Genomic DNA, 13,596 nt, shown 5'->3' on the forward strand with positions numbered 1-13,596 from the left:
TGCCGAATCATTTCAGTTTTCTTTATCAAGGGGGTTAATACAAACACTGTTAACAGATTAACATGTTACTGTAATAAAAGGATACCGATTGAATCTGTAGCCGTTTACACCGGTTAACTTTTTAAATGGGTGTTCCGAACTCTGATTCAAACTCTACGCAGACGGAGTAGCGGGCGGAAATCTTGAATAGAATGTATATAGTACATCTTGTAGTCTATTATGATAATTCAATATGATTAGCAGCTATAAGCATTTTAAGTTTTTTTTATAATATAGGTACCAAGTTACCTATAAATGAATAGGTACGAAACTTGATGCATAATAAAGTACAACTATTTGCTCCTTTAACGTGGCAGTTAATTAATACGATGCTTCATGAGCGAAATAAACGCCAAAACGGCCATAGTGTGCCACTAGATTATAGTCAGCGATTTCATACGAAATCCCGCTTCGTTATCGCTAGTCCCGTTTTCCCTGCTCTGTGTGCAGCAAGAATTAGAGTAGGTATTACCGATTTCAGGGCCATATAGGTAACTACCTAATACCTTACTCCAGATATGTCATACGATAAACTTGATCACTATAAATGGTATTGTATGTCACTGGTTATTACACAATACCTACATCAATCAAGTTTCATGTTGCATTGCGTATAGAGATAATAAAAAATAAGATAAGATTTAATTGATAGTACAAATTTATTCATATATAATAATTATATATACAGTCTAGTAATGCATTTTCGGAAGTATGTGACCTAACTTGTATTAGGCTGGCTTTCTTTGAAAGGTCAGACAGAGAGTCGCTTCTGTAAAAAACCGGACCTGTCAAATCTTCAGGTTCGGTAAGCGGACCCTGCGAAAAACGGGATAATGCTTGGCGGCTGTATAGGCTAGTATAGGTACCTATGTCCCACTGCTGGGCTTAGGCACCTACAAATCCACTCGGTATTTATTGCATGTAGCTATGTGAATAGGTAATTTACATTAAAGATCATCCCTTACAAAATCGAATTTAAAATAATCAGCTACTATAGACAGAAAAAGTACATGGTGTTCCTTTTTGGGATTTTAGTAAGTAGATAGGCTCCTACGATATCCTAAAAATTAGATATAGTAGGTACAGCTTATAAGATCAGTCAATAAGATCAGATAGAAGATTGATATGTACACGCCAAAAACAGGCAAGAAATTTTAAAAAAGAAACTGACCAATCAAATTACATGTATTAGCGAAATTTATTTAAAAAAAAAAGCCGGTGGCCTTGGCCCTGTTGCCATGGCAACGGGTGCGTTCACCGACCCAAGATCTTGTAGGTATCTTGTAACCGCCACAGCTTATTAGCATTAATTCTCTCCAACCTAACAAATGTAACTATCTACATAGAGTTGTTCTACGCCCTTTTATAAGCAGTGGACCGCATATCTCCATCACCTACAAACCAACCACCTACTATCCCTACTTAGTACCAACATCAGAGAAAGAGAGCCACAACTTACCAAAAGACTGCCTGCAGCCATATTGGTCTTCTTCTATCGTGTGGATTGTGAGGTGTATTACCAACCCTAGGTGTCAGAGTTATTACTGAGCCGCCATAGGCCCCTGACTTGACTCATGTAACTTACATTAATAAATAATAGCCGGGACCAACGGCTTAACGTGCCTTCCGAAGCACGGATCATCTTACTTTTGGACAATCAGGTGATCGACCTGTAATGTCATAACCAAACTAGGGATCACAAAATGATTTTTGTGATTTGTCCCCACGGGAATTCGAACCCGGGACCTCCGGATCGTGAGCACAACGCTCAACCACTGGTCCACGGAGGCCGTTATTTGGTGTATGGTTGGTGTGTGGTATGAATACGAATCGCCTGGAAATTATTTTGAAAATGGACAACCTAACGGTTGAATCACACACCATTCGCGAAACTGCATCCCTATCTGCTTAGTAATCTATCGAATATCTTTTATCTTCAGGTAGGTAAGTAGGTACACTTCCGTTAAAGTGGCGCCACCTATTCATATGACTAAATTATGCTTTAATATCCTTTATCAAAATGTTATCGTAAGATAAAGACCAGACACTTTGATAACTACGAAAGATTTTTGATTGATTGACAGACAAGTCTATTATAGAGACGTCCATTATAAAAGCGTTCAATGACACTGATAATAATTCCAAACTTAGTGCATTAGGTTATAATAACTTACCTAGGTAAAGTAGGTATATACCTACTAGGTACCGTAAATTACCAAGTAAAAAATTAACATTTGAACCGCAAGAATAATTTACCTCAATGTCCTCATAAAATATTTATTTTATAGACTCATAGTAGGTATACCTACCGCAATAGCCCAATAAAATGGAGTATATAGATAATAAGTGTTAACTACTATTACCTATTCAGACTCGAAGCAATAAAATCATGTCCTTATTAATAAAATACCTACCTAATAGGTACTGTAGGATCCTACCTACTCTAAACGGGTCAGACCGAAACGCCAATTCTATTCAATTCATTTCATCGACAATTAATTCAATCAACCCCAATCTTAGCAGCCAACGGAAAGATTTGTATTCGTCACATCATTTAATTTCGCACTTCGATCAAATCTGAAAACACACTTTCGAAGAATTCTCTTAATACCTACATACCAACAACGTCCTTGAATTATTCCCACATAACTCTATTTTCATTCAGAGTTACATTTTCGTTAAATTACTCAGTGTTTTGTTAAAATCACACTAGAAAACACAATGTTACACCTACCTATACTTATATCAAAGACAGCCAACGTAGATACCTACACGTAAACGTAGAGCGATAACTCCTAAAAAATATTCTAAAGTCGTAAAAAACGTAAACACGTGGAGATGAAAACTTGCCAAAACAATTTCTACACGTGGATAAACTTCTGATGCAACAAAAGAGGCGGGAAATTTGAGAACTCTTCTTACCCAGTGTATTTAAATACTCCAGTTGGAGATATAAAGATTCCGGAGCCTATAATAGTCCCGATTATAATGCCCACTCCATTGAACAGTGTTATTTTACGTTTCAAAACCACTTTCCCGTCGCCGGCTTGAGATTCTTCACCCATTCCGCAAAAAAATCAATCGCGTCCGAGCACCGGCAACCGCGACGCACGTGGGTTCTCTATGACAGTCACAACACGCGCGCAATTCACGCCGCTCCTCACAGGAGCCTGCCGACCGTCAGCTCGCCTCGGTATCTTTTACACGACTGAATCACTTTCTGTTACCATTTTTATGTTCTGCGAAACTGGAATAGCGAACTCGCGTTGACGTCAAGAGAACTTAACGAGGCGCGTCGGCCGAGCAGTCGCTACAGCGCATGTGCGAGCGGGGACTTGTGGAGCCCACGCCGCCGTACTGAGCCGGCGTGCCCCCGGCCGATAAAGATGACGATATCACTACTACGATTGAAAGAAGAGGACGTCAAAACATTAGTACACACGCAGCACTATCGGCACAAACCTCACGCACCTGTCGGACTTCGAGTGCGATTTTGCCTAGAGTTAGAATCATACTGAACTTTATAAATCTTTAATTCCGTGGCCAATTCTATTTCGTCTACAGTTTATTAGTAAGCGCAATAAATACGAGCCAACTTCCCTATTATCTGAAGTCACGACATCTTGCAATTACTACCAGATAAGTATATCTTCCATGACCTACCCCAATGAGTTACCAGTTGAACAGGTTGTGTAGAACACTCTATTTTATGACCCTATAGCACATTTTACCTACTTTTATACCTGCCTTCTTTTTGCGACGTCGCCGGGTGGCCCCTCTATGATGACATTGAGAATCGGAATTACATCATTCTTTCAAAGTTGCGCACTATGGGCTGGCCATACAAAAAATGTTGCACAACCAGCGAAAGTACCTATAGATCTATTTCCCTTACTTAAAACTACACTCAGCTCTACTCAACTTGTGACCCACTTTATTTTTGAATAGGTAGATATATACCTGCCTAGAGAGGTTTTAATTATTATATTTGTTATAAAACATTTAGTATTTTTCGTTAATTTCCTCATCTTAGTCTGGATTATGTAGTAAAGCGCAGGTAGAGTCGTAATTTGTTAGTTTTGTTAACACATACACATTTGTAACTCGTAGAACAAGTCATATTTCTTATTAGAAATAGGTGCTTAGGTTGCTAAGAAATTTTAATTTGTTTGAATTCAAGTATGTTCTGTTGTTTTATCAATGTGATGAATAATAATATTATATTTCATAACGTTTTCATTTTAATAATAGATTACTCAAACAGATCAATTAAGCAAGCTCAAAGCAATTATTTTTTAATCAATTTGGTGTTGTATTTTATCATTAATAACAGTTATTATTATAAAAATAACACTGATGACTTTTAAAAAATAACGTCCTTAATTGAGAATCTATTTTAGGTAGGTAGGTACCTTCTGTTAACCAATGGAGTAAAGGAGGAAAGGGCTGCAAAGGGAAATATAACCTTATCTAACATATTAATATGAATAAATGGGTAGGTACTTACTTAAATAATTACTATGATGAAGTATCTCTACACTACATTAGTGTAGAGTTACTACATTAGTGTAGAGTTACTTATGAAGTAACTCTACACTAATGTAGAGTTACTTCATAAGTAAATATGTTGTGACATACTTAGACAGTCAACTCCCAATAAAGCCGGTAAAAGAGAACTGGCAACATTCAACAAATCTTAATCCTTTCGTCTTCATTGAAGCTCGGCAAGTAACATGGGACATTCCTGATTCCAAGTTATTTTTCGTCCGAGACGATGCGATTTACGACAAAGTAACGTCATTAACCTCCCATCTTCTAAATTTGTGAAAAATAGTGGCATAGAATAAGTAATAATACTACGTATAGAACGGCAACTCTGCGTGCTCACCAGCGTCTGAGCTAGGTCTACCTCACCCCCAACATACTTTAGACTTGAATCGTATGATGTCAAACGTCACACACACATGTGCACGTGTACGCATCAATGTGTAGTGTCTGAGTAAAACGAGGTTGTTTGTATGAAGTGTCCGGGTGTGGTACTTTGCTAAGAGAGCTAGGACGAAATTGCGGTTTGAGAAAGAGGCCCACGTCTAGCAGTGGGCTACAATAGTGGCCTGATATTATTATGATGGCGTGCCCAGCAGTGGGATCTAACATCTACTGATTTAGCTAGGGCAAATTTTTAGTGTTTGATTTGATTCAATTTAGTTTTTAAGTAAAGCTGGGGTAAGTTGAAATTTGAAAATAAGTGTGTTCTATTCTAAAGTTATGTAAATCTGTAAATAAATAAGTATATAATACACTCACGTAAAATATGTAAGTACATAGGTAGGTATGTCATGAATCAAATTTTCTAACCCAGATTAATAGACTGCTAGATTTTATAAGACTGCTGTAATGTAAAAATAGTTATCCGGTGACTCAGTTTACTTTATACCAACCTAACTACTGCACGGTGTTGATATAGACAACTTTATGACATTAACAACGCAATACACAGTAATAATTTACCTAAATAACGTGTAAGACGTAATTTTTACCGTCCAAAATTTTCCAATAGGTAATCATAATTATCATTTAATTACATACAGCCCCCTGAAACAGCATACAGTAAAATAAATGGTAAGTAAGTACTTACAAAAAGATATGACAATCACATAGATACTTACTCAAAACACAGTCAATTAAAAAAGTTGTAAATCATCAAAATATCACGGTAGTAGTTATTCCTAACGAATTCGAATATACGAATTCGATATTCGGTTTCGAATGTTTTTTAAACAACAAAAGCACCTCACTTTTATTTCACGCAATACAACAACAAACTAAGTAGCTGTATCTCCTTGACTATTGTAATCTTGTTTTTGAAGACGTCGCGGGAGACATCCTGAAATAACATGAATTTTGCAGCGAGCGATGCGCCCGCGCACGCGCCGCGGCGCTGCTGTCGCGCGTTTATCCGACGCCATTTTCACACAGTCCGTGAGCTTTCCCGCATCCAGGTACGTACTATTTTCTTCCCATTGCCTCAATGCTTGATCAGTGAAACTACATTTAGAATCGATACCATAAAATGTTACTAATAAATCTGAAATTAATACTGTTACCAAAAATGTACTAGCGCTCTTAAAAAACAAGAACATTGACTCTCGAGAGCACACGTAATAGTAGCATGTTTTTTGTTCGCAAACATGATAACTGAATAATAATTATGACAACATCGCACCTAAGTGAAGCTTTTTACACTTACTGTTATCATACTTAATTACTTAATCGATTTGCGACTTAAAAAGCCGTAGCGAGAAGATAACATCTAAAAGTGAACTTTAGGAATGTGACCGTCATGTTTCTGTTACATCAACGCACAGACAACTACAGTGCACTGTTAGACTACATGCTATGCTGTGTTCGAAATACAATCTATTTATGTCATCATGTCCTTATTTTTTTAATAGATCACTAAGCATCCCCCGCAGCGACAGCGTTGTGAGACACAAGTCGTGTCGCGAGCTGCGGTGCCCTTCGCACGTGCCACTAATTCCAGTGTCACCCACTTAAAGGACTACTCAAATTGTATTTCGCACGAAACAACTCCCCGATGACTCTTATTCAAAGAACGAGTGAAGCGAAAGTAGAAGCTATGGACGGTTCCCCGGCTAAAGAAGACAGTGGAAAGTCATCGCGCCCCGTCAGAAACAGAAGATACACTCGGTTAGTTAAGCTAGTGCATACATTGACGTGAGTCATTACTTTCAGCCACCAAAGAATTATTTTCTTTGTGCGTCACTCACGCACAAAACATTGAATATTCCTTTATGTGAAACTTCTATGAAAGTACGTCACACCACGGGCTTTATTTTACAAGCTCTATAATGACTTGTTTACATGTTTTCTGTAACATTGATGTTTGCAACTATAACACGTTAACAGGAGGAGTTTAGTGGCGGGCCAGCGACCACAGAAGAGACTCTTCACGCCAGAAATCAAGCGATATTTGAAGGACTGGCTAGTTCGTCGAAGAGAGAATCCCTATCCAAACAGAGAAGAAAAGAAATATCTGTCTCGCGAAACTGGACTCACGTACATTCAAGTAAGTTGAGAGCTAAAAACACACCTGAATTTCCCTGTTTTTTGTCGTCTAATGTTTCGTGTTTGTGCCTACCAGCAACCTAATTGGATTCATGCCAAGAATTGCTATTTGCACATAAATAGGCACTATTTTTAACACTGGCTTGTTAACGACTGGTGTTGTTGTGGTTGTTATAAAAGCAGAGATAAATTAATTATTCATAAGAAATGTACCTAAGCTATTCTTTTGCACTACCTATTAAAACGACTTAAGCCACTTTAAAGATATGATATCAATCATAGCGAAAATAAAAATATGATTCTATTTTACAGATTTGTAATTGGTTCGCTAATTGGCGAAGAAAGTTAAAAAATGTAAATGCAGATACAAATCAACAAAACTGGGGCCACCTTATTCGCACATACAACGATCGCGCACACGGCAATGTAGAGCAATTCAGCATTTGCTCTGACGACAGTATATGGAGCGAGCCAGATGCGACCAGCGCAGACCAACGCTCCACAGACATGGAAAACGGCTATAGCGGCAGTCCAGAAAAAACGCCAGAATACCACCAAGACTCGGACACATCGTCCACATCAAAAGAAAAGTTTGACAACAATAACAGCTACACTAATGAGCCCAGAACACTCTCTATGTCTGAAGAGTCGAAGCCCAGTCCTTTGCTTCTGAGCAAGTGGTTAGAGAGTGCTGCGAGATTTCAGCCAAGTGAGAGTAATTACTCTTGGTGGGATGGGAGACGACGGAAGCCCGAGCCGAAGGTGCAGCGAGTGGTGCTGAACGCAACCCGCCACGACCGTGACGAGGTGGAGGCGGCCGTAGCGCTGACTGCTCTAGCAAGCGCCACCAACCGTGTTACCGCAATATAAAATATATATAGTTATTCAATTCAATCAAAAGTATTAAGAGTACCAAAGTCATTTGTACTCAAGTCAAGAACCTAATATCTCAATCTGTATCTTTGAACAATGACAAAGTGCAATGTAAAGTGCTAGTAATGTTAGTATTATGTTGATCACAATTTATTATATGTTCATTTATTTTTACCTTAATTATTACGCCATGAGAAATAACTTGCTCAAGTTTCGTAATGTGTTACTGATGTCATGTTAATGTATTTGATCTCTTTTAATCTAGTTTTAAGTTGCAATACATACCAAAGATTGTGTTTATGTTTCAAATAGATAATAGATGTTTCTAAATTTATCTTTTGTTTTATTATACTTTAAAACAATTGAATCAACAAAATTGGGAACTAAAAACCCTAAACATTATTTTCAAAATAAAAATAAAAAGGTTAACTTAACTTTAAAAATCTGTACTACTAAATAATAACTTTACATATTATATTATATTCTAACAGAAGCAATTTTACATCTATGTCAAGAAATGATTTATTTCAACTTTCTGTGTCTTGTTTAGGATTGTTTTGTAGCTCCACATGCTGTTCTAGGTTTGACACCAGGGATTGTTGGGCCTTGGTGAGTTGTCCCACTAGAGAGGAACCGGCGCTGTCCAATACTGAGCAGAGCTGGCTTCGAGCCACGTCCAAGCTTGGTAACTGACTGAATTCCACAAGTTCATTCTTGGACATCAACCTATCTTGAATAATGCCAGCTGAAAAAAAGAAAAGTAATGTAAAATTTAAATTTTAAAATATATTTTTGAAATAAATACTACATCAAAATGAATACTAACCCATGACCACCAACTGAGGAGACTTTTTCAATATCTTGAACATTTTAGCAGCATTTTCTGGCTGACCAAATATTATGTTTTGATGTGAGGTGAACAAATGGTTTACAGCTTCATAGCGAGTTCCTTTAGTGGCCATAGACACAATCTTCTTGCCGTAAGTCCGTAAATGCATATTGTTTTTTCTGAGGGCCGCAAATACTGGAGTTTTGTCCTCCATGCTAATAGCATTGAGATGGAGGAATACAACCATCTTAGATTTATTAAACCAGTCAAGGCATTCTCGCGCAAGTATTCTTTCAAAAGGATTGTCTACCACTTTCACATATTCAATCTTTTCTCCTCTGTCACACAGAGCATAATCTGGTAACTTGCTCTTTGGAATACTATATACAGGCTTAGTAAAATCTACCAATAGCTGCCTTTCGAAGTGAGGTTTTCTCGGTTTCTGAATGTTAATCTTGCCTCGAAATCGTTTTGAAATCAAAAATGTAACTTGTGTCTGTAATAAACCTGTAAAATAAGGACAAAATAAGAAAAAGAGATAACTGAAATAATAACAGTATTTATCCACTGTCATTAAATATTTATTATTATTGTAATGTTTTACACTTACTTCTGTTTAAAGCAGCCATCGTTCCGGAACAGAAAATTTAATTAAAGGGATATTTTTCTATAAACAAAAAATATAACCTCAACAATAATTCACATCTATCAATGGGTGCGTTCTCTCTTATTTATTTAACACAACTAACGTAACATAACGAACGTTTTGATATGTTAACGACAAATAATTTTATTTTCACATGCCACGTACAAATAATAAAATATCACTTTTTTATAATAATAATAAATACTTATCTGTAATCTATCTACTCTTTTATAAAGAAACTTAACATTTTTCATAGGTATTTCACTCTTTCTACATCAAGCTGCTCATCGACTCTTTTGGAACGCGCTCATAATTGTGTCAATTTTGTTGACATTTGATTCTGACATTCTGACTCTTGTGACATTTAATTTTTGGGAACTTAGGGAACTAGGGAACGATAGAACATGTGATTCGAGGTTTAATAAACAATCTTTTTAAGGGTATTTGCCGAAATTGTGCCTGAGTCTCAATCTATCTGACATTTTATCATTCTCACGATCTTGTGATTTGTTGAGTTAGAATACCGTTTACTCTGTAGTAAATAAAAGTGAGGTTAGTACATGTCATGCCAAATTACGTTTATTTTACACAAGAAAACGCAATAAGATTTTTTACGTCAGTATAAATACTGATTTATATTGAATTTACAGTTAAAATGCGTGGAAACGAAAGAGACACGCCACCGTCATCTGTGAACGGCGACGAAATCACAGGTATGGAGGACGAAATCATCTATCTTGATGAAATGGAAGAGCTACAGTTTGACGAGGAGATGGAAGACGTCAGTGATCAGGAGGAAGAAGACGCAGAGATGGAACCACCCGAAGACCACGCTAAACTGGTTTTTAACAAACACAATGGCTCTGTATTCTGTTGTGACATTCACCCAAGTGGTAAACTGGCTGCTACTGGTGGAGAAGACGACAAAGCGTACGTATGGTCCGTTGAGACAGGCGAAGTAGTGCTGGACTGCACAGGCCACAAGGATTCAGTGATTTTTGTTGGATTTAGCTCTGATGGAGCATACTTAGCCACAGCAGATATGTGTGGGTTAATTAAAGTTTGGAAGTGCAATTTGGAGAACAATGACCCCTGGACAGTGGCTTTCGAATATGAGGCTGATGACTTGACATGGGGTCAGTGGCATTTTGGGGCCAGGGTGCTGATCTTTGGTACAGTAAATGGAGACATCTTTGTTTTCAAAGTACCATCTGGTGACACAAAAGTTTTGCAAGGTCATAACAGCAGGGTGGAATGTGGAAAAGTATGTATTGTGATGTTTTAAACATTATTAAGAGATTAATATTAGAAATTAATTGAAAAACAAAACTAATTATTCCATACAATAAACTTTCAATTTTCCATTTCAGCTCTTCAAAGATGGTGTTCGTTTAGCAGCTGGCTATGAGGATGGTGGCATCAAAGTGTGGGACTTGAAGACCAGCACTGTTGTTCAGCACATACAACCAGAACCCAATCAGATCAGAGTCACGGCTATTGACACCCATCCTGAAAATAATCTTTTAGCTGCCATTTCGACTGATGGTAAAGGGACTTTCATTATTACACTTACATATTATTATTCTAAGTTTTAAACAATTTTTGTTTTCCTATAAATGTAATCAGAAACAGTATAAAGTCGTATGCTACGTACCTAGTCTTAGTTAGTAAATCAGTAAACATTACACCTTATTACAAAACAAAGATGATACAATGCTTAAAATCTGAAGTCACAAGTTTTGTATAGAAAATTTTGCATTGAATTATTATGACTTGTCAACTATTCCTTTAAAATCAGTGGAGAAAGAATTCATGGTATAAACTATGTTTTAATCCTGATATTATCTATAGTCTTAAGTGTCTAATAAGTTGATTAATATTTAGCAAACTTTTAATAAATATAATTAAATTTTGTACCTAATCCAACCCTCAAGACACAGCATTCGCGTGGATTATATCGAGAAAGTAGATAGCATTCACTGTGCCGAAACCCTCAATATAATAGTGTTGTTTCCTAGATCAAAGATACATTATGAAATTCTGATTACTAAATACAGACAGGTGGCAAAAACATTTTCTATTTAACTTTTTTATGAATTTTAATAGGGAAAAATATAGTGCAACATTTTGTCACGTTTTTCTATGACGTCACAGGTTGCTTTTTAATACTAATTCCATAGTAATTTCGTGTTTTGACATAAACATCAATACGTAAACGTTTTACTTTAGTAAAAAGTAAAAGATTTGACTAGTTGGAAAGTAGCCTATTCACGCCGCGCGCGGCGTTTATGCCGTGCAGAGCCAACAGAAGAAACATAGGAATGGAACATGAGTTGGAGGGGATATGTACTGTTTTTAAATTTCTTATGATGTAAATGTGTATGCTTTGTTAACAGGTAAAGTGATCTTAGCCACATCAAGTAATGGCAAGATTGTGGGGCAACTGGAGACAGAAATTGATTTGGAATCTGTTGCTTTTGTGCAAGATAGTGAGCTGGCATACCTTGCTTTAGGCAAGTATTAATTATCTTAATTTAATCATAATAAGCCTAAATATATTAAACATAATAATGACATAGTTATTGTGCAAACCAAAATGCTCTTCACAAATATGGTCTAAATTGTTAAAAGCATACTGGACTTCTTAAGGTGTTAAATTACATGAAGCAAATTGGCTTCTGTATAATTATGGAGCTATTTATTCATAAAATTACTAAATTAAGATTGTAGAAAACATATACACAAGACATTATCTTCAATTTCATGTTTAATCGAAATATTTTTAGGTACCCTAAACGGCGCTGTGAGTATTTGGGACACTACAAGGCAAATGGTGAGGCACCATTGCGCCAAATCCACAGACGACGTGGTCGCCGGAGTCACCAAGCTGATATGGGTGAAGACGGACCTTGTAACTGGATGCTTAGATGGATCCTTAAGGATCTACGATGGGCGATCAGGACAACAATGCGCCATGCTCACAGGCCACAGGTCCGAGGTGCTAGATTTGTGCTATAATGAAAAGGAGAACCTGATACTGACAACTTCAGATGATGGCACAGCCAGGATATTTAAATACGAAGTAAACAAAGGAAAAGATTGATTTAAACTATGGTTTTTTTTTAATTAATTCACATTGATCCTTACTAAGAAATATACTAGAATGGAAGTTGCACTTTTTTTCAAAATTATTGTGGAACTTTAAATATGAGTACCTATAGAAATTATTACCACTACAGTGTAGTAACCCTTATCTGTTTGCTATAGTAAGATATTATACATTATATTATACATACATGATATTCACATACATATATATTTTCCATCTTTGTTACACAATTTATTGACAGCAGTGTTATCCCAGAGTTGTACCGACACTGTCATTGACCTTTATGTACTCGTAGTGTACGACTATAAATGAATTGTTCATATCCTGCGTCAAATGAAGTGAAGAGGCTATTCATCTTGTAAGGCAGTCGATGTGCTCACTTATCACAAAGGTTACCTCCGCATTATCAACAGCACGGCGTGTTACATTCACATCCATTATTATATAAAAGTGACACTGACCCATTTACTCGACATGAAATCTCTTTTTTAATTTCCATGTGTATAGATAGGTAATTCCTTTTGATCAAGGGTACTATTTACTTGAAAATTCAAGAAAATCAAAAAATGTTTATTGAGCACAAAGAATACTCATATCAAGTCCACAAGACTTACACCCATAATCCATAATGGGGTTAACAGAGCCACGAGTAATCAGAATACTACTCGCAGCCAGTCTTGATACGAAATCCTAGGATTAATTCATACAAATAATATACATTTTCTCTAGATATGACTTATTTAAAAGTGTATCTTATAAGCGAGTTGATACTACAAATATTGTAGGTACTTACACAGTTTTTCTAACTCCAGAAAAAATAAATATACTTACACAAGAAAGTTTGCGTTCCAATTGGCGGGAAACAGTTTTTACCTATCTCTTGTCTGGTGAGTTCTGAACCTGCCTACCCCATTTGGAATTAATAGATTTTGCGGCAGCCAGCTGCCGGCAAGTACGGAATAGTCCGGGTGCGAAGGCATGTATTGGTATGGTAATTTACGGTATAAGTTC

The 13,596-nt window shown here is 36.7% G+C and overlaps 4 protein-coding genes across 4 annotated transcripts in view; 2 read left to right on the plus strand and 2 right to left on the minus strand.

Moving 5' to 3' along the window:
• Positions 1 to 3,390, minus strand: part of LOC126369512 (large neutral amino acids transporter small subunit 2) — a 28,686-nt gene extending 25,296 nt beyond the window's left edge. Inside the window, exon 1 of the mRNA XM_050013979.1 lies at positions 2,962 to 3,390. Within this exon, the coding sequence (XP_049869936.1) occupies positions 2,962 to 3,104 (143 nt within the window). The 5' untranslated portion in view covers positions 3,105 to 3,390. The remainder of the gene's footprint in view (positions 1 to 2,961) is intronic.
• Positions 3,391 to 5,310: 1,920 nt separating this feature from the next.
• LOC126369814 (homeobox protein Mohawk) lies at positions 5,311 to 8,335 on the plus strand. Its single transcript, XM_050014381.1, has 5 exons — positions 5,311 to 5,661; positions 5,950 to 6,041; positions 6,495 to 6,750; positions 6,970 to 7,129; positions 7,441 to 8,335. The coding sequence occupies exons 3-5, from the start codon at positions 6,638 to 6,640 to the stop codon at positions 7,996 to 7,998; spliced, it is 831 nt and encodes a 276-aa protein (XP_049870338.1). The 5' UTR covers positions 5,311 to 5,661; positions 5,950 to 6,041; positions 6,495 to 6,637; the 3' UTR covers positions 7,999 to 8,335.
• Positions 8,336 to 8,431: 96 nt separating this feature from the next.
• LOC126369841 (39S ribosomal protein L10, mitochondrial) lies at positions 8,432 to 9,579 on the minus strand. Its single transcript, XM_050014407.1, has 3 exons — positions 9,441 to 9,579; positions 8,828 to 9,337; positions 8,432 to 8,746 (listed from the first exon to the last, which is right to left on the minus strand). The coding sequence occupies exons 1-3, from the start codon at positions 9,457 to 9,459 to the stop codon at positions 8,529 to 8,531; spliced, it is 747 nt and encodes a 248-aa protein (XP_049870364.1). The 5' UTR covers positions 9,460 to 9,579; the 3' UTR covers positions 8,432 to 8,528.
• A 279-nt stretch (positions 9,580 to 9,858) lies between these two features.
• On the plus strand, positions 9,859 to 12,585 carry LOC126369587 (angio-associated migratory cell protein). Its single transcript, XM_050014073.1, has 5 exons — positions 9,859 to 10,028; positions 10,127 to 10,740; positions 10,847 to 11,021; positions 11,873 to 11,989; positions 12,263 to 12,585. Exons 2-5 carry the CDS (start codon positions 10,132 to 10,134, stop codon positions 12,577 to 12,579), a joined length of 1,218 nt encoding a protein of 405 aa, XP_049870030.1. The 5' UTR covers positions 9,859 to 10,028; positions 10,127 to 10,131; the 3' UTR covers positions 12,580 to 12,585.
• The last annotated feature ends 1,011 nt before the right edge of the window (positions 12,586 to 13,596 follow it).

This window comes from Pectinophora gossypiella, chromosome 1 (genome assembly GCF_024362695.1).
Source record: "Pectinophora gossypiella chromosome 1, ilPecGoss1.1, whole genome shotgun sequence".
Classification (NCBI taxonomy): Eukaryota; Metazoa; Arthropoda; class Insecta; order Lepidoptera; family Gelechiidae; genus Pectinophora; species Pectinophora gossypiella.